Source organism: Nerophis lumbriciformis, linkage group LG09, assembly GCF_033978685.3.
Source record: "Nerophis lumbriciformis linkage group LG09, RoL_Nlum_v2.1, whole genome shotgun sequence".
NCBI classification, from domain to species: domain Eukaryota; kingdom Metazoa; phylum Chordata; class Actinopteri; order Syngnathiformes; family Syngnathidae; genus Nerophis; species Nerophis lumbriciformis.
Window position 1 is genome coordinate 44,247,089 of NC_084556.2, and position 22,047 is coordinate 44,269,135.

Here is a 22,047-nt window from a genome sequence, read left to right on the forward strand (position 1 = left end):
ACGTCGCACTGGAGTAGAAGTCGCATTTTTGGAGGAAATTTATTTGATTAAATCCAACACCAAGAATAGACATTTGAAAGGCAATTTAAAATAAATAAAGAATAGTGAACAACAGGCTGAATAAGTGTACGTTATATGACGCACAAATAACCAACTGAGAACGTGCCTGGTATGTTAACGCAGCACATCATGGCAAGAGTCAATCAAATAACTATAACATATAGAACATGCTATACGTTTACCAAACAATCTGTCACTCCCGATCGCTAAATCCGATGAAATCTTCCTCCCCGGTGTCGCCTCTGGTATGCGCCGTTTCCTTTCTTTCTGCTGCTCGATCGCCGTTTTCTGCTGCTTGTACCGGTAATCTGCAATATGATTTCCTTTTCGGTGCCATTTTAGTTCAGCCCTTCTCAGTTTTTATAAGTTACCGCCAATGTTGAAATAATCCATTTTAATAGCTACGGATGTAGCAGCAGTTAGCATCCCATGACCCACAATGCACTTCTGCCATGACGCACAATGCACATCTGCTATGACCCGCCCCTGCCGAATTCTTACTGGTTGACTTGTGTGACGATTGCTGACGTGTGTGTGACAATTGCGGACATTTGCTTCGTCTCTTACGGGAATGAGATAAATAATATTATTTGATATTTTACGGTAATGTGTTAATAATTTCACACAAGTCGCTCCAGAGTATACAGTATGTCGCACCACCGGCCAAACTATGAAAAAAACTGTGATTTATAATCCGAAAAATACGGTAATCAAATTTTAATCATGATCACAATTTTGGCAGCTACGATTAAAAGAGGGTGATCGTCGGCGATATTAACATTTAAAAAACAGGCTGCGCTGCATTCCAAACCAATCACATTGACAATCAACAGTCAGCCAACCACCAGGGGGCAACATACAGTCACAGTGGACTCATGTGAGAGTGAGTAAGATTGAGAGACAAATAGGGTTGGGCGATATGGCAAAAAAATGTATCACAATTACTTTTTTCAGATCATCCAATCTTAAATAATATTACAATTCGTTTTTTTAATTAAAGCGTATTGTCCCGTGCAGGATTATATTATACCGAGTACTGTATCCCTACTGTTTACTACTGCAGTATCTTGCAACAGACATAGGGACGGCGTGGCGAAGTTGGTAGAGTGGCTGTGCCAGCAATCGGAGGGTTGCTGGTAACTGGGGTTCAATCCCCAACTTCTACCATCCCAGTCACGTCCGTTGTGTCCTTGGGCAAGACACTTCACCCCTTGCTCCTGATGGCTGCTGGTTAGCGCCTTGCATGGCAGCTCCCGCCATCAGTGTGTGAATGTGTGTGTGAATGGATGAATGTGGAAATACTGTCAAAGCGCTTTGAGTACCTTGAAGGTAGAAAAGCACTATACAAGTATAACCCATTTATTTTCACCATGATTGATTGAGGTAATATTTGCTAACAGCTGACAACTGTAATTTAGTTCATATCTATTGTGTTTACTAGAGGTGCAACAGTACAAGTAACCCACGCTATGGTCCGTACCTGGATTTTAGAGCCATGATTTTGCTTCTTTTTCGGTACATTGTGTAGGGGTAAAGAGAAAAACACATTTTTTTCCCAAGTTTTTTGTTTGGCTTGTAATCACAAACATTCTGCAGTAAACAAAGTATCAGTGGTGTAGTGAATACTATAAGACTTTTATTTACTAAACAACACTTTCGAATGGTAAATTAATATTTCTATTCTTTTTTTTTACTTGTATACATCATTGCTTCTTACCAGTGCTTTGGCAAACTGCAGGCGGTGACCCACATTGTGGAGTTTTTAAAACTCAAATCATGTATCTTATATTGAATGAAAATACATTCAAGTGCAGTTTGAATTTGAGGTACTGTAAAATAATGTGTTCCAACTAGGGCTGGGCCGATAATACGATATCAGTATTTATCACGATAGACACATACTAGATATCAATATAAAATGTGTTCAATAAAGTATTCGATATATATTTATATTTTTTGGTCTGAAGAAACCAGAAATTATGAAGCTAGATTCGTTTCATGAAGTCACTCACGCTTTATATTTAGGCAGAGGGGTTTTTTGTACACACAAATTTAGTATTGTACATTGTCACTGGTGCTTTGGGAACCCAGCGAACAGGAAACAGGAAGTGTCACTGATCAATCGGAGGGACATGCTAACAGCCAATAAGTTAACAGTATTCACTGAGCAATGGGAGGGACACGCTAACAGCCAATGACGTAACAGTATCAACTACCGAGTGTTACGCCTTTCCTGCTGTTCGGCTCTTGCCTTCCAGTCCCAGACCGCAGTCCCTCCAGGAACGTCACTCACCCAAAACACTGCCATTCTTGAAGGAGCACACACACACACACACACACACACACACACACACACACACACACACACACACACACACACACACACACACACACACATGCTACTTTAATAACACTATTGTGTTTGCCCTGTCTTGCTGTGAATTTACTGCATGGAGTGAGAACAACCGTTCAATAGCTTTTACACTACTGCTATCTAGTGTCTCAAATCTGCAACTAACATTATCTATTTCAATTATTTTATTACCTTAGCCGCGTTCATCCTACCTGGCTCCCAGACACACTCTCCACTGATAGATAGCACCCTTGGGAAGTTGGAAATTGTTTTACTGTATTTAATGGCAGGCTTAAATAAGTCATAAAAAGTATCAATAATTATCTTATCGATCAATATAAAAACGTATATCGTGAAATAGTTTATGGCCATATCGCCCAGTCCTCGTACAAATGCCTGCAGCTGCTGAAACCGATGCAAAGATTGACCGCACTTGCAGCCTGTAAACAGGCATGCACATGGCGATTTATTAAGGCTGTCAAAGCTAGGGAGTTCATTTTCATTAATCGTTCCATTAATTTACTTTTCGAATATCGGCCCAGGTCGAGATGAGTCGACTATTCGAATAATGAATCAAAAGAGTAATTGCTAGCAGATGAGGATTGGACCGGATTTGACTCATGATGGATGCTATTAGGGTCATGTTGTGAAGGTACTGAGCCTATAATTCCATTTCAACATTCACTTCAGTATTTGGATGCGACAGTTATAGAATTTAAATGATCATTATAGTCTGAGTAATAATTACGGTTTCACGATTATTTAGGCATCGATTAATTTCACAACACAATAGTAATGAAATCACATATCTCTTAGAAATGTTATTGTGGTATTTGTTACTGTCGGAAATAAGTTATCAAATAACATTACAATAACAGTAGAAAATATGAATATAAATACAAATAATTTTGATAAATGAATTAATGGTATTATTAATTTAAGACTAAGATTAACTTTAATGATCTCCATGGGTAAATGTTACTCATTGTGAGAAATAAACTCAAGTGTTATTGTCATTAACTGTCATCCATGCCTATTTCTTGATTTTTAGTAATCTATTTATTGCAGTGTTAATAACTGAAATGCATAATTAGATCTCAGGAGTGTCACGATTTGAAATAACGATTTGATTCGATATTTGTGGTTGCCAGTACGATTCAGGAAAGATCACATTTTTTCTGGAACGATTCAGTCAGTTGAAACCAATTCAGTTACGTTTTAGCAAAAAAAACAAAAAACATTGTGACTCTGAAATAAGTACTGGATACTAGACATTGCAGGTGAAGTTTTCCATGTGTCTGTTATTTATTTTAAGGGAATTAGGGGTAAATAATTATGGATACAAGCAAGCAAACCGCAATAAATGGCCAACACATTTCACGTCTTATTTGATTAAAGTGCAACAAACACTTAAGGTTGAATTAACAAGAGGAAAACGTTTCTACTCACATTTTCAACATTCAAGCAAAGTTCGATAAAACTACACTAACCAACATTTTAAGAGTCGATTTACCTGCTAAATAAAGTTTCCTGACCCAGCCATACAGTTTCTGTTCTCCGGTATGACATCGCCGTTGATGGACAGAGTCCCAGGTGTGCGGAAGCATGTATACCCCCTTATTCCCTGTTGATAGTTTTGGCCCCTCACTTCCTAATTTCCTTAGCCTCCTTGATCCATCTCTTGTATTTATTTGTTTCAAATGAAATAACTTTTCCTTGACTGCCAGTGGCATGTTGTCACATATCATTGTGTTGTGTTCCGAAAGTCGACGCGTAACTAACTTGCTCTGCTGTAATTTCAGTTTTGTCACGTCTTTTTTGGCTTTAAATAAGTGTGTTGTCATTTGTATTTATTGTGGCTTTTGCAATCGTACTGTAGAAGTTTTTGTGTTGTCGTTAATGATATTCTGTTGTGGCGTTTGCATTTGTTATGAACTTTCTCAGCCATAGCAGTTATCCGCCATTTTTTGTTTTGATGACGTCACAGATAGGCGAAATAGGCTCAACGTTTAACGTACTTGTTATTAAAGGTTAAAACTTCATATGAAGTCTGCTGTTCTTAAATCAATGTTTTCCTTTTTTTTGATATCGGAAAAATCCCTTTTAAAACTATTTTTGATTGTAGCTGAGATAGGCTCCAGCGCCCCCCGCGACCCCAAAAGGGAATAAGCGGTAGAAAATGGATGGATGGATGGACCTATCATCCGAAAGGCAAACTTGCTAGATCGATATACTTGAAATTTAGGAATGTAAATCGATGTGTTGTTATATCAATCAATTGTTACGAACAAAATCGGTAACAAAGGGCAGCCCTGGTGGAGTAAATCCAACCCTCACTGGTAACGGGTCCGACTTATTGCTGGCAATGCGGACCAAGCCTTGACACTGATCATACAGGGTGTAGACCGCCACAAGCAGACAGTCCGATACCCCATACTCTCTGAGCACTCCCCACAGGACTTACCGAAGGACACTGTCGAATTCCTTCTCCAAGTCCACAAAGCACGTGTAGATTGGTTGGGCAAACTCCCATTCACCCTCAAGGACTCTGCTGAGAGTATAGAGCTGGTCCACAGTTCCACGACCAGGACGAAAACCACACCGCTCTACCTGAATCCGAGGTTCGACTATCCAGTACACCTGAATAGACCTTACACGGAAGGCTGAGGAGAATTATATTATATTATATATAATATAATAATTTAACTTGGTTATTAAGTCTTACCTTTTAATTTGGTGTATAAAGCTTGGTGGTAATCACGCAAATGATTCACCAAATTGGACTTATTAGACCTATGTCTGGGCCGATAACAAATTTTGCTCAACTATATATTGGCCTACAAATTAATACAAATGATGATATTGCCATTATTTTTTTAACCACTAGTGAAATGATAATACATACTAATAATGCAAGTACACCCTTTTAAATATAATAAACTTGTATTTCAACATTGTAATTGGAATATAATTTTTTAAAGGAACTGCACTTTCTTTGCAATTTTGCCTATTGTTTACAATCCGTATGAGACAAAAAGGCAAAAGTTTGTTTTTGTTGCATTCAACCTGTACTAATCGTCTCGTTCTTGGCCAGCAATGCAACTAATGGGAGCAATCCATTCTTCCTCTAAATCGCTTTAAAATTAAGCTAACAACTGTATCAACAGCTAAATGGCTTTCACTTTCTGTTTCAACTTGAAGCTCTCGATTATATAATCACAGTCAATAGTAAAACTGGTTAATCAATGCATTACTACTTCAGCATCTGTTGACTCAGCAACCTCTAACCCCATGTTGAAATGTTCATTTAATAATGCAGTGCTAGTTTATACTTCCACAACGCTAGCATTTGTTCTTTGAACTTTGCTCGTAGCAACCCTGCTGATATCTCGTGACAGACTGGCGAGGACAAAGATATGCTGAATACTCGACATGGTGCTGCGTGGTGAAAATGTTAGATAAAAGCTATATTTTGAGCCACAAACCACCTCTTCAGAAATGGCCTTGGAAGGAGATAGTGCTTACAATTATTTCTCTGCCCTCCTTTTTAACGGTCAAAGCAGACCTCTTGTTACTTACTGTTGAGCTGGTCACATGTCCTTGTGCCCCGTGGAGTGGAGGAGGCGGCCCTCGGCGCTCCTGTTTTTTCAGTCTCCATAGACAATGGTCCCAAGTTTCCTGTTGTGGAATATAACTATGAAGTGGTGCAAGCCTCAGCACATTACATGGCACATCCTTCCCTGATGTGATTGACACACAGAACTTTTTTATGCTGAGCAAGATGCTGCTTTCCTTTTGAAGGAAATGGTAAGCAGTCCAAGCTCTGCTGAAGCTGTAAGCAACCATTACAGTTTAATTCAAAATTCATTCATAAATTGTGTTTTTCACAAGTTACTCAGCAGTTTGTGAAAAAGAAAGTGCTACACCAGGGGTCCCCCACTTTTTCAGCAGGCAAGCTGCTTATTAAATCGGGCTGGGCGATAAGGAAAAAAAAAAGTATCACAATTAATATTTTCATCTCAATTAATATCGCAACCTTTCTTTTTAAATTAAAGCATATAGTCCCGTGCAGGATTATACTGAGTACCGCATCTCTGTCTACTACTGTAGTATCTTGTAACAGACATTTCCACCATGTTTGATTGGGGTAATATATGCAAACAGCTGACAACTGTCATTTTGTTCATATCTGTATTTGTGTTTACCAGAGGTGCAACGGTACCCATGCTACGATTTGTACCAGTTTTGCTTCTTTTACAGTGACGTTACTAGGCAAGTTATCCAGGCTCTCACGGGCATTTTAGCTTGAGCTGTTTTTGTTAGTTTAGCAGGCTAGCAATGGCAGTTTGTCGGCTCTTTTGAATCTTTCACTGGTTTGTGTTACCTCTTCTTAATAAATAGATTGAATGTGCTTCCATGGCTGTATGTTGTTGTCAACAAACGGGGTATTGTTTGAATGGCATGTTTGTCTCTTCAATCATTGATTTGTTGTTCAATATTCCCTCCGACCCTTGTGGTTACTAGCGCCCAGTGCAGTTTGTCAAGTTTTAAGGTGGTGAAAAAAATGTGTTTTGCTGACCATTTCCTCCAACTAACACCTTTTCGGAGGAGGGAAGTGTATGACCTAGGAGGAGCAGGGCTCCAGGCTCACCACCCTCTGTGCATGGCGGGACATATATTTTTCAGCATGCACTGAATGATCACTGACACTTACGCGTCCATTTGGTTATGATTAGGGTTTAAGTTTATTTTAAACATGCTATATAGATGGGCGAACATTTTACTCTAATTTGACCAAATTTGGACTGATTTATTTTTGGAGCAAAATGCTTATTAAAGGGTTAAAATCTGTATTCGCATGTGTGCTTACTTTTTCTTTTTTTATTCAATGCTCGCACAGCCTATTTTTATTCGCAAATCCAACTCAAATGCTCACACTGTACACTGCTGTATTGTATATATGTGTATGTGTACCCGTATATGTATGTATGTGTATACATACATACATACATACATACATACATACATACACGTTAGGTCAGGAAAAAAACACAGAGGCTATTTCATCCATACAAGCCTGTTTCACAGGTTTCTCTGCTCTTCAGGGGATATATATATACATACATACATACATACATACATACAGTATAGGCCAAAAGTTTGGACACACCTTCTCATTCAATGCATTTTCTTTATTTTCATAACTATTTACATTGTAGATTGTCACTAGAGGCATCAAAACTATGAATGAACTCATGTGCTTCAAGAGGTAGTCACCTGAAATTGTTTTCACTTCACAGGTGTGCTTGAAGCTTATCAAAAGAATGCCAAGAGTGTGCAAAGCAGTAATCATAGCAAAGCGGGGTTATTTTGAAGAAACTAGAATATAAAACATGTTTTCAGTTATTTCACCTTTCTTTGTTAAGTACATAACTCCACATTTGTTCATTCATAGTTTTGATGCCTTCAGTGACAATGTAAATAGTCATGAAAATAAAGAAAATGCATTGAATGATGAGAAGGTGTGTGTGTGGGGGTGGGGGTGTGCGTGTGTGTGCTGTGTGATTGTTTTCGTCAACGTGCATTTGTTGATTCGTTATCGTCCTATTTTAGGAAGGGAAAAATAGGTTGTTAAAGATAACTAAGTCAAAAATGTTTAGTCAACAAAATGAACACTGCCAGGCCTAATGGAAATAAGAACATAAGCTTCACTACTGATTCATGGATGTGAAGTTAAGAAAAATCTGATGGTGTTAAACATGTGGGATGTTTTTACTGTTTCATTCGTCTGCTATTTTCCCCAAATGTTCTGTAAACATTCCACGAGGAGGCAAAAAAAGCACCGAGCTTCAATTCTTCAAACTTTATTGCCCCCTTGAAAAGCCGGCATCGCTATGACACTTTTTTGAAAACCTTCAAGGCAGCTGCTGCTAAAGAATCTGCCCCAAAGACAGCCGCAATTAAAGGTGTGCAGTATACTCAAATACATGTACATAACTTATTTATATCTATTATTTGTTATCGGGATCAATTCTGAGAAGCAGGAAGTTATCTGTATTGGTTTGGTTATAAAAAAAAAATGCATCCATCCCTAACAAGTAGTTAGTACATTTCATTCTGCCTTAATGGATTTTCGAGGCAGTTATTTGCTTATCATTTGTTCAATGGTGGACTGGACGCCACTGTATTTAAATAGTGTACAACATATTTCAATTCTATGCTTTTCTCCCCAATATAGCTCCAAAACCTGGGCATCAACCCTGCCAACATTGGCTTTAGCACCCTAACCATGGAGTCGGATAAATTCATCTGCATCCGTGAGAAAGTTGGCGAACAGTCCCAGGTTGTGATCATTGACATGGCTGATCCCAACACACCCATCCGCAGGCCTATCTCAGCCGATAGCGCCATCATGAACCCAGCCAGCAAGGTCATTGCACTTAAAGGTAAGGCAGTGTATTCACAACCCTTTAATACAGTGGTCCCCAACCTGGTTTAGCCCACGGATCAACTTGTTTCTGTCAAACTTCTAAACAACTTGAATGATTTGTAATCTAAAGTTATTGTCATGTATAGGCATGTAACGATAAACTATATAATGATAAACTACTGTAAAACTTCCCATGACTAATTTTACTGTTTTGAATTAAAATTACTGTAAAACCATGATTGACAACACTGATAAACTCACAAACAGGTGACACTCATTTACTACAGGCGCAAGCTAGCGCTTGCTATCGTAACTGCAAACATGAAGACCGTTGTATAAACTAATTGCTGTTTGAGCAACAATAAACTTACAGGCTGTGTTCTCTTGATCGATACTCGATGGAATGTGACAACAGGAAGTGAATTTGTGACGTCACAAACCGGACATGACACAGCCAAAACCGGTTTATTTTCTCTATCATTTAAAAAAAAAAAAAAAAAAAACTTTTACAAATGAAAACACAAGAAGATAAACACATCGCAACACTTAAATGAGAATAATTGGGCTCTTAAGTAGCTATACAAATATTATTGTATAACATATTTCTTCTGCCAGGAAAGTATATTGTGTGGCTATTTATTTATTGTATTTAGTTATTTTAAATAAAACTTGATTATAAATGTGTATGAGCACTTTTTGAGCACATTCATCAATATCGTAATAATAATAACCGTGATAATTTTGGTCACAATAACCGTAATATAACATTTTCATATCGTTACATCCCTAGTCATATACTATTCCTATTGCGTCAACGCGTTTGCATTGCTGGTAGCGGTCCGTGGAAATGGCCAAACGTGGTTGGGGACCCCTGCTTTTCTATTCTATTATATGCTATTGTCATTTAGTGTGACAATATCACTAGCTATGTAAGTAAAATGGTTTTGTCAGTATCCATAACAACCCAGCTAATTTAGTCCATTCTCAGGTCCTTTTTTTATCAGCAAACACGCCCTTGAAAAGAACCTTAAGACTGGTGGAAATGACAATTATTTGCACTGGTGGATTGTAACAGTGTTTCAGCGGGTGTCACTTTTGGCTGACGGTCCCACCCTTTGTAGTGATGGCCCTGTCTTTTAGCAGGACAACACTGCGAAATTTCACCAATAGATACCAACCTTCCATTTCTTTGGTCTATTAAAGGGGAACTGCACTTTTTGGGGGAATTTTGCCTATAATTCAAAATCCTTATGAGAAACATTTTTTAGTGCATTCCATCTTGTAAATAAACATAATTAAAGTCAGCTTACAATAGAGCCAATGGGAGCCTTGACGCCATTGCGTCTATTGTCTATTCCGCCCATAAAACACACTATAAAACATCTAAAAACCGCGAAACAATACTCCATTTACATTTTGAGACCTGAATATTAACCAAGTATTAGCGATATTGTTATAAGTGCTAAAGTTAAGGACCCATTTAGCGGCACATTGATCAGAGAGAAGTAACTGTAGCTTATGCTGCTGTACTGACATAATGAGCTGGGGAACTGCTCTCTCGCCTTTGACCTGGTGAAAAGTATTTCTACATTATAAATCATGCCTCTCACTTGGATAGTAAAAAGATGTGGAAATAAACCGCGATGAATTGAAAACATTCAACAACTTGTTCTAGGTTGCTGCAACATATCGCTTTGTTCCGCTTCTTTTCACTCGCTTCAATTCCCTGGAGTCTCGGCGTACGTTTAAGACCACACTGCTGTTATTAGATGGCGAAAGGTGTGACATAATGAATAATCGTGATTAATAATTGTGATTTCAATATTAATCAAACTAATTGTGCAGCCCTAATATAAACAACCCATCAGTCGGCATCCCAGTGAGAGCAGGCACTGAGAGTTAAGAGTTAAGTTTGTTGGCGCTCTTGAAGTCAGCCGTGAGTAGTAGTAGTCAGTGTTGTTGAAGTAAAAGAAAAATGTTGTGATGCGTCTATGAAATGAATACGCCACCGTATGCTTAAAATGACCAAAACACGTAAATACGACATGTTGTAATGAATGCGCTTCTTACTACATTACATATATACAGTACTTGCAGTGTGTATATAAAATGTTGACGAAAGTATTTGAATGTTTTTAAGAGCTTTATAGGCTAAATCCAGCGACTTTCAGTGACTCTGACTTTTGTCAGCATGTATTTATTAGTTGGTGTATATAAAAAGAAACATGTGCTTGTAAATGGATTGTAAATTATAGGCAACATTTAAAAAAATAAAATAAAATAAAAATTTGCAGTTCCCGTTTCATAAATCACTCTTACTGTAAAGGCGGGAGCGTGGAATTTAATAGTCTGCAGTAATGCGGTTGCTGTACCGGACCTTGTGGTGAAGAGGGAGCTGAACCAAAGGGCAAAGCTCTTGATTTACCAGTCAATCAACGCTCCTACAAAGACTTCCCTCCGCAGGGTGGCTGGACTCACACTATCAGACAGGGTGTGGACCTCGGTCATCCGGGAGGAACTCAGTAGAGATTCTGCTCCTTCCCCATCAAGAGGTACCAGTTTAGGTGGCTCGGGCATCGAATTAGGATGCCTCCTGGGTGGTTCCATAGTGAGGAGGACACGCTAAAGGGATTATGTCTCACTTCTGGCCTGGGAACATTTCGCTGTTCCTCCGGTGGAACAAGACGAGGTGGATGGAGACTAGGAAGTCTAGACTTCCCAACTGAAACTGCAGCCTGCAATTTTAGAATGTGCTTTTACTGCAATCTACTGTCTACTTGTAAGTTAAATATTGCACATAAAGCATTTTGTCAACTTTGTTAAATTCCAATGCTTTTTGTGTTTAAGATTACAAAGAAAACTTCAGTCATTGTTTATGAATGCGTAAGATCACAGTCCAACCGTTTCAATGTTATTGGAAAAAAAAATCACAACTTTTTCCGCAACTTGGCAAGCTGCCGCCAATACCTGGAGGGACAGTTAAATTCAGTTTTTATTTACAGTTATTACAGACTATTTTTCACTTTCAGAAAATGTGAATACTTGTCATTTTCCCATGGTCTTGACATTTTGTTCAGGAGTGTATATGTTAAATGAATGTGTTTATTAGACAGAAATATTTGATGTAAGCATATTTTCATTTTTGTTCAGCATCCATGATTGCTTTGACTTTTTGTTTTTTGTCTTTTCTGTTTTCTTTGTTTTTCTTTACTGCTTTCTTATGTGTTTGCAGACGGTGAGTTAAAAATTTCCTACTACATTGTGGAAGTAAAATCCTGTTTTTTTAAGACACTGAATTTACTTAATTAAAAAATAATTGATTTATTCTGTCATCCATGCTCTGATAATGAACTGAGCGGAAAGACATGAACGAGGTTTTGGTACAAGTTCCTTAAACTGGATATTTTTCCTCAAGACCACTTAAGCTGTATTTAAGTAAACAGGATTTGGCTTTCATGACCTCATGGCTTGCTGGCATTTCATCATTTTTAATTTGTGTTAAAGTGATTAAGAATCTGTTTTACATATGACAATATTGTCTTTTAATTTATATTTTCATGTTATGTCAATTTCATCTATTCAATATGTTGCTCGTGTCTCACTTGTCTTTAAATATATTTAATTCATACTTTGACACGTATACATTCACCTTAACTGATGGAAAACACCTTATTTAATGTTTTCCCCTTTGCCAGTGTAGATAAAGTTACAATATTTTAAAAAGGCCTAAGAGCCCAAGCTACTTGGTAGAGCTGATTGTCATTGCATAGAAATGACAGAAATAATCATACACCCAACACTAAATGATTGTAATAACGACCAAAATGATCACAGTTTTCATTAGCACAGACATTATATTTTGAAAATAAATTAAACTCACGCAGCAAATAAACGTTTGCGTGAATAAAAATGTATTTTGCGCACAATAAAAGTATTTGCATGTTTGCTAATAGGGGTGTACAAAAATGATTTTCGAATGAATCGCAATTCTTATTTGTAACGATTCTTAATCAAAATTTAAAAAAAATGTACAACTTTTTTTTTTTTTAATTATTCTGTCCAGCCACTCAGGCAAATCATATTGTTAATGTAGATGCCTATATGTGCTGTACAAATTTACTTTAAAGGAGTTATATTCATGAATCTGGTGAGAAATGATACTGCAATCACGGTCAAAAATATTTAGTCCCCTCCCCCTCTCCCTGACTGAGGTTGTTTGTAACGATTCTTAATCAATTAAAATTAAAAAAAAATGTACAACTTTTTTTTTTTAAATGTATTCTGTCCAGCCACTCAGGCAAATCATATTGTTAATGTAGATGCCTATATGTGCTGTACAAATTGACTTTAAAGGAGTTATATGCATGAATCTGGTGAGAAATGATACTGCAATCACGGTCAAAATTCTTTAGTCCCCTCCCCCTCTCCCTGACTGAGGTTGCCAGATACGCAGCCAAATCCAGCTCGATCGAATGGGCTAATCCAAGGAACCTTAAACTTCCACTGCCTCTTACTAGGGGTTGAGGTGTTGGGACCATAATAGCTGAATAGACAACCATTTTGTCAATAACAAAGAAGAAAACAAAGACTAAAACAAACTACAACCAACGCTCGCAATGGTTGTACTGGTGAAAATAAGTAGAGCATGCTTAGCAGCCTAATGTATGCTCAAAACTAAAGAGGAGACATTTTACCAAGGTATGCCTATAGGCTACTGTTTCAAACGTTTCAGATTGCTATATAACTTGGTACATGTAGTTCACAATATGCAAACACGAATGAGGAATTATTTTATCACGTGACCTGGCTGTCTCCATACGTTTCACAGTGCCATGACAGCTGTGCTAATGCTGGAACCCATTTCCTCAGCGTATCAGCATGATGAGAACGAAATAGGCACTGACACTACCCATATCCACAGGTTTTATTTGTCGAAAAATATATTTTGCCCTGTCAGTTGGATGACACATCGACGTACAGGCTAACGTGCATATATTTCCCGTTAGCCTATATGTCGATGTGTCATTGACCGGGCTAGCATGCTAAGCATTCGTTGCACGAATATACTAGCTTTGTTAGACAAGATCATAGACTGTATTGGACAATATAGTTGACATACGAAATGTCCTTTTCCATTTATTACAAGTAATAAGAAAACGTAAATGTCTTACTTACCTATCAAGGAGGAAATTAGCAAATTTGGCGTCAGATGAAAAAATCTTCTCCGTCTTCAATGGCCTCCATCTTTCAAAGGCAGCCTTGATACAAATCCTTGTTTTGTTCCTGGCCTTGTCATGAATTTGAGAATTGTAATGAGGCATTTTGGATTTACTAAGGTCTGACATGTTTAGTAACTTTACCAGTGGCAGTAGCCAGACAAAGATGGGCGGTGTGTAACTGGTAACCTGGATGTAACACACTCACAGACTTTCTAATTGGTCAAACAGTGGAGGGCAGTGCATCGAAATAAACAATAAAAACAATAACAAGATTTCCTTGTTTTGTTCCTGGCCTTGTCATGAATTTGAGAATCGTAATGAGGCATTTTGGATTTACTAAGGTCTGACATGTTTAGTAACTTTACCAGTGGCAGTAGCCAGACAAAGATGGGCGGTGTGTAACTGGCAACCTGGATGTTACACACTCACAGACTTTCTAATTGGTCAAACAGTGGAGGGCAAGGCATCGAAATAAAAACAATAACAAGATTTTGTGGCTGTAAATCTAATTTTGATATTATGGATCATATCCCGGCTGAACTACTGTTATCAGTTATAAAGGTATTCGAAAATAACATGATTTATTAATGCCTTTTATCACTGCCATTTAATGATGACTTGACATGAGATTATTACATATGTCTTCTTTAAAAAAGAGAAGTGTGGGTTGCTTGTTACCTTATTTGTATTTGAGTTTATTAAATGCTTAAGTAGTATTTTATTGAACAAAACCAGTTTTCTTTTAGTTAATGTAGAAATTGGTCACAGCTGTTTATCTATTTTATGGAGGAACATAATCAATCATAGAACTGGCTCCCAATTTTATTAAAGAGTATGGATTTTGAATCGAGAATTTATTTTAAATCGAATCATTATCCCCAAGAATCGAATCGAGCGGTGCCCATAGATTCGCAGCCCTGGTTTTAGGTGTTTTAAATGAATGAATAAAGCTATACTTACACTTTAAAATAGCTCTTTCTCTCTGCATAGCGCCGCAATGTTAGATATATTTTTAGAGCAATCTAATTGGAGACCAATTAGCCAATCAGAGCGTACATTTATCCAGTTCTCTGATTGGTTGCCTTTTGACACAAATGGAACTGCGTGTCAAAACTTGCGCGAGGGCACAGCAGAAATCTGAGCCAGTGTACAAAAAAAAAATGCTTAATGCGCAGAGAGGTTGAGAGAGAGGAAGGGAGTGGGCGCAAGAGAGCGCATCGGTCTGACTGTGCAAAAAGCAGTAGTTATTGAGTGTTAATATGGATATTAGCAAACATGCAAACACTTTTATTGTGCATTAAATGTATTTATATTGTAACATTTTTATATTTTGCTTGAGTTTAATTTATTTTCAAAATGTCTGCTTGCCAAACATATTTTTCTGTTCTCAAAATATGCCTTTGAGACCTCACAATTAAGACACAAATATACAGTATTTCCATAGTACTTTAGTATTGAAAGCAAAATAAGTGCGACATGTCAGGCTTATGTTCACTTTATGTTGGAGATAACCTTTGTGCCAAATTACTCACACTGTAGATATATCACTCTCTAAGAGAGCACAGTGAGTAGGTTCAGTGTGCACAATTGAATATCTTAGTTGCTCATAAAGCAATGTTTATTAAAGTTCATATTGGAGTATGTAATTTTTGCATAGGGAAAGATGTTCATGTCTCTTGTATTCATGTTAACATTTAAGATAACTACAGTAGCGTGCCAGCTTGCTTCTCTCTTTGTGCGCGCGCACACACACGCACACACAGACCCTATCTACCTCTTTAAACCACTTTAATATAAACTGTGTTTGCTCTTGAAATGTGGCTGCTGCAAATAGCCTGTTCACTCATGGCTTAGTGGCAGTTATGTTGACATTTGTTTGGCCTTGTCTTTGCATTCTCGCTATATTAATCAGTAAATAATAATGATCAAACAAGGAAGTCACACTGCTTCTTCATACATCTTGCACTCACAAAGTACTCCCAACTAATTGAACCCAAGGTGAGTTGGCTTAATTTATATTCTGTCAATTGTCTGTCAAAAAAATGAACTATTTGAAAACCTTTGAGCACTTAATGTTGTACATTTCTTCTCCCTTTAACTTAATTCACATGTAAGTCTCACACTCACATTCCATCCTTATATTTTAGATGCAGATGTGTTAACCTTTTTTGTGAATTATTTCTTATTTCCACCCATTTGTCTATTTTATTTTTGTCTTTTTACGACTCTTAAATTGATGGTGGGCCACGTAATCAGACCTATGTTAGCTTAGCTCGGTCTGTAAACAAATGTACAGTAGTACCTCAACTTACATGCTTAATTATTTGACAATTAATTGAAGTTTGTTTCAGGCTGGTCATTGAATATTGGCCTGTGTAGCTACAGTGGCAGTTCATCCTTACTGCACAGACTGCTCTGTCATGGTGTGCGAAACTCACACAAGTTGTGGCACCTGAATGCTGGTTATTTTACTTGCAACAGTATCTCCTTTGCCATGGTTAAAACGTAAAGTTATGTATAAACAAAGTTAGCGAGTAAGACCGTTTTTCTATAGGTGGATATAACCGGGTTTATTCAAACAATCACTAGCACACTAACGGCGGGGAGGCTCGTAACTCAAATTTATGCTTGCAACTTATAGTCAACTTAAAGCATAACAAAAAGCCTAGAGATGGCTCGTATTTCAGATCACTCGTAAATTAAGGTACCACTGATTTTGAAAGTGTTTTGTTACCATGACAGGGTTTCCCCTCGATTGCCACTATATAGTGGCGGTGAGGGCATGGCTAGTGGTGTAGTCAATCTGACATCATATATTAGGCATGATCATTTTGATTTGCAATGATGCAAAGATTTTCTTTAAAAAGGCTAAACAAATGTTTTACCTATATTTAAAAACAAATATTAGTATTAGTTATTAATACCATTAATAATAAAATTGTTCTTATTCCATCAGAATCACAACCAGCTTTAACACAAGGAATTTTACTTGGTAGAATGTGCTCTTTGTTCAATGCAGTTTCAATTGTTGTTGCGTACTGTAAAAGGTAACACAGGCTGCACTTTATTCTACCCTCCCTGAATGTTGCAATTTAGAAAAGTTTTTATGATATTTGAGCTGTTTTTCAAACATATTATAGCCAGTAGTACGTAAATATTAGACTACACCAATTCATACAATATATCACTTACCGTATTTTTCGGACTATAAGTCGCAGTTTTTTTTCATAGTTTGGCTCCAGTGCGATTTATGTTTTTTTCCTTTATTATGCATTTTCGGCAGGTGTGACTTATACTCCGGTGCGACTTATACTCCGAAAAATAAGGTAATTGTGTTTTCATGTTAAAAAAAAAATCCATTTATACTTTGAAGGGGTGTTGGCATTAATTTAGCCTGACACTGCGCCAAAATCGTTTACATGTGGGGGAAACCCTGCATGAAAGATGTCTGTTTAGTAACAATAGTTGTAACCGCAACTAACACTCACTGATTTGGTAAATGTAGTGAATTGAAATACTATACCTTAATTTCATTTGTCCTTAGACAACTTCATGTATTGTGTAAAACTTTGTAAAAGATGCTCAAAGAGTGTAGATATTTGAGAATATTGGTCACAGAGGTATGATTTAGCTTGAATTTTTGTTATCTGTATATATGTCCATATTTAGTGCCATCTGCAGCATGTATGGCATTCCCAATCACTCATCACGGCATGGTTGCCTGATTTCTACTGCTGATTATTCAATTTCACTGTCCTCTTCTATAACAATTTGGTGTTTCACATGTACAGTATGCACAGTTTGTTATAAACTGTAATGGTCTTTGGATCTGGCTCTTGTCTTCTTTCTCTGCATTCCGATATCTAGCCGCCAAAACCCTTCAGATTTTCAACATTGAGATGAAGAGCAAAATGAAGGCTCATACCATGACTGATGACGTTACCTTTTGGAAGTGGATCTCCCTTAATACAGTTGCACTTGTGACTGATACCGCTGTCTACCATTGGAGTATGGAGGGAGACTCCCAGCCTGTCAAAGTCTTTGACCGACACTCCAGTCTGGCAGGCTGCCAGATTATCAACTACCGCACTGATGCCAAGCAGAAGTGGCTCCTTCTAATTGGTATCTCAGCACAGGTAATCCATCACTACTTTCTTGTACTATGAAGTCTTCTTAAGTCCAGTCAGACGCCTAAAGTCAGGCAGGATCCATTCTTAAAGTAGAATGATTATTGGCAATAAAGACTACAAAAGGGCTCAGCAAGCCTAGACCTCTACCAGGCCCCACCTCCCAATAATAAAAGTCCTGAATCTAGATGCTGATCCGGATCAGCCCCAAAATGTAATCACTAGTTCCTTATCCAATTTCTGACATTTCCTGTAAGTTTAATCAATATGTACCCATTATTTTGTGAGCTATCTTTAGCGGAATAAAAGACACAGAGTGAACCCTCCTGTCAGTCATCCGCTCTTTGCTTCTGCGGTATCGTTTACATACACACGCACAAAAGTTGAAGCGCATATCATAAACGTAAGGTAGGGCTGGGCGATATGGCCTTTTATTAATATCTCAATATTTTTACGCCATGTCACGATACACGATATATATCTCGATATTTTGCCTTAGCCTTGAATGAACACTTGATGCATATAATCACGCCAGTATGATGATTCTATGTGTGTACATTAAAACATTCTTGTTCATACTGCATTACTAATTTTAAACTTTCATGCAGAGAGGGAAATCACAACCAAGTCATTTTACCAAAACTGTATTTATTAAACGGTTATTAAGCAGTGGCACAAACATTCATGTCATTTCAAAACAAAGTGCAAGATTGTCAGAAACATTTTAAAACAAGCTATGAGTGCACTTTTGTGCATGATGCCACTAAGATGACATATCAAAACAACACTAAATTAAAGTGCACTTTTTGTACAGAACGCCACTACAATATTTTAAAACAAATAAAGTGCACTTTTGTGCATGATGTCACACAAGATATTTCAAAAATCAAATTGTGTGTGTCCTTCGCTATGTGGTAGGTTCCTGCGGACGTTATCTCCTGTTTTTGACTATTTTTTTCATACGGTGTTGATCTGGAAATGGAAGACGCCAGGCTCAATTGGGTCAGTGTTGGTTGCTACAGGATTTTGTTGGGTGTGGCACCGGCCGGAGATGTTGACATGCGGCGTTTCAAGTGCTCATTCTCTAGCGGGTGACTTTTCAAATGATGGTACAAATAAGTGGTGCTGCTACTTTTTGTAGCAACGCTTTTGCCGCATACTTTACATATCACGGTTGTCTGTTCAACATCTTTCCGCTTGAAGCCAAACCACCGTAGACGATGGACCCTGTGCTGTTTTTCTTGGGAATTAATTCTTCCTCAATTTGTTACCAGATTTACACCTTCTCTCTCTCGTATTACCACGCGCACCGCTCCACTTGCACCTCCTGCCACAGCTAACGTTACCATTCTGCTACCTCTCTGCTCAGCGAGGGCGTATGACGTTGCACGCGCGACAGTATGTGACGTATGTGACAAGGTGCGCTTGTTTTAGGTCTCTGTACGAAGGAGGGACAAGAAAGAGGGAGAAAAGCCTGTAGTGTAATGCCCGCAGCTAAAAGCAATTGCTTGAGAAAGTATACTCGAATACTCACAAAATAGTCATTTTCTACATCGCACAGAGACAAATCCACGATATATCGAGTATATTTCATATATCGCCCAGCCCTAACGTAAGGTAACGTAGTAAAAATTATCCGGATTAGTGCCAAACTGTAATCTATTGTTTCTTGCGTGATTTCTAGATCCAAATCCGCCCATAACTTTTTGAGTTATGTTTAGGTACCGGGTATGTGAAATATCCACAAACTGGGGGACAAATCAGGATAGAGGGAAAGATGACGGTTCATCTTTCTCCAGGACAACAACCCTAAGCACTTAGCCAAGATATCATAGGAATGGCTTCAGGACAATTCTGTAAATGTCCTTGAGTGGCCCAGCCAGAGCTCAGACTTAAACATCTCTGGAGTGTTCTGAAAATGACTGTGCACTGATGCTCCCCATCCAACCTGATGGAGCTTGAGAGGTGCTGCAAAGAGGAATTGGGCGAAACTGCCCAAAGATAGGTGTGCCAAGCTTATTGTATCGTATTAAAAAAGACTTAAGGCAGTAATTGGTGCCAAATATGCATCAACAAAGTATTGAGCAAAGGTTTGAATACTTATGCACATAGGATTTCTTTGTTTTTTATTTGTATTAAATTGGAAAAAAAAAAAAGAAGAAAAAAATATATATTATTATCATAAGTTATTGTGTGTAGAATTTTTAGGACAAAAACAATTTATTCCATTTTGGAAAAAGGCTGTAACAACAAAAGTTGGAAAAAGTGAAGCGCTGTGAATACTTTCCAGATGTACTGCAAGTGCTTTCAAAACTTGCTAAGCCTATGTACCTTAAGGCATTTTTCTTTCTGAACATGGTGCTTGAATTCTATATTGTTCTACTTGAGTGTCATTTGATCTACCACCAGCTTGTTAAATACTTATGGGATTGCCATTTACCCTTTTCTCAGCAAAATCGTGTGGTGGGAGCCATGCAGTTGTACTCAGTGGATAGAAAGGTTTCCCAGCCGATTGAAGGGCATGCAGCCAGCTTTGCCCAGTTCAAGATGGAGGGGAATGCTGAGGAGTCCACCCTCTTCTGCTTTGCTGTCAGAGGCCAGGCTGGTGGGAAGGTGAGTGAATATTCTGTAAACAAGTATTTAAAGCCATGTGCCTTTCCGTTTGTCAAAATCAGATCGATTACCATTTTTCCTTCTGTAGTTGCACATTATCGAAGTGGGAACGCCACCAACTGGCAACCAGCCATTCCCTAAGAAAGCAGTGGATGTGTTCTTCCCCCCAGAAGCCCAAAATGATTTTCCTGTCGCTATGCAGGTGTGCTTCTAAATTGTTTATATGATTTATTTATTTTTGTCCACAACACTACTTTACAACTACTGAATATCAGTGTCATTAAACACATTCATTGTTGTAGCATAGTAAAATAACACATTTCTATTGATGTATTAATGCAATGGAGCACTTCTGAATTGGAAATGCTTGTTTGCTGTGTGAATTTAGAAATACATAACATTTTTGATGAATTTAAACACATTATTTTGTTCACAGATAAGCTCAAAGCAGGATGTGGTTTTCCTCATCACCAAATATGGCTATGTTCACTTGTATGACTTGGAAACCGGCACCTGCATCTACATGAACCGCATAAGTGGAGAGACCATCTTTGTCACTGCTCCTCACGAGGCCACCTCCGGCATCATCGGCGTCAACAGGAAAGGGCAGGTAAGAGGATGAATGTATGCTCATTTAATATAAATAAAATAAATGACAATAATAATTGTCTCACTCAACCATACAGTTGTGCTGGAAATGATTACATTTTCAATAACATTAGACGTTTTAAACTATTTTAATGGTTTTGTCGATTTACTTCCAACTACTGCAAGCTTACAATTGTGCAAATTAATAGAATTTACTATGATGACTGGTTACTTTTGAGTGCAACTGTACAAATTGTCCCGGAGGTTGCAAATGACCACACCATAATTATTTAGGGAGTCCTAACAGCACACCTTGCCTTTTAATTCCGCTGTCACCGCCTTCTTTGGCCTGAAAGCTTTGAAAATTATGCAAAGTGTAGTGTTTCACTTAAAGAGAGGGCTGCGTGTTGTTTGTTACTGCTGTTGTAAAGCTAAACCCTGATGGAGAATTGGATCCAGCCAGCTGATGAAGAAAATTCCAGCCGAGCTACATGAACAGCTCATAAATAATTGAGGAAGGAGAGGAAAGCTGATCCGAAGGCAGTGACAGACATGGCTGTATGTCGGTGCAGTGATGAGCTGATGTGTGTGTGAATGTACACGGAACATGCACACAAACACATCTACATTGGCTGCGATATACTTCTAGTTAGATAT

The 22,047-nt window shown here is 38.0% G+C and overlaps 1 protein-coding gene across 1 annotated transcript in view; it reads left to right on the forward strand.

Moving 5' to 3' along the window:
- Nucleotides 1-22,047, forward strand: part of cltca (clathrin, heavy chain a (Hc)) — a 73,063-nt gene that overhangs the window by 16,587 nt on the left and 34,429 nt on the right. Inside the window, exons 2-6 of the mRNA XM_061963087.2 lie at nucleotides 8,652-8,859; nucleotides 17,930-18,198; nucleotides 20,641-20,802; nucleotides 20,891-21,004; nucleotides 21,239-21,412. Of these exons, the coding sequence (XP_061819071.1) occupies nucleotides 8,652-8,859; nucleotides 17,930-18,198; nucleotides 20,641-20,802; nucleotides 20,891-21,004; nucleotides 21,239-21,412 (927 nt within the window). The remainder of the gene's footprint in view (nucleotides 1-8,651; nucleotides 8,860-17,929; nucleotides 18,199-20,640; nucleotides 20,803-20,890; nucleotides 21,005-21,238; nucleotides 21,413-22,047) is intronic.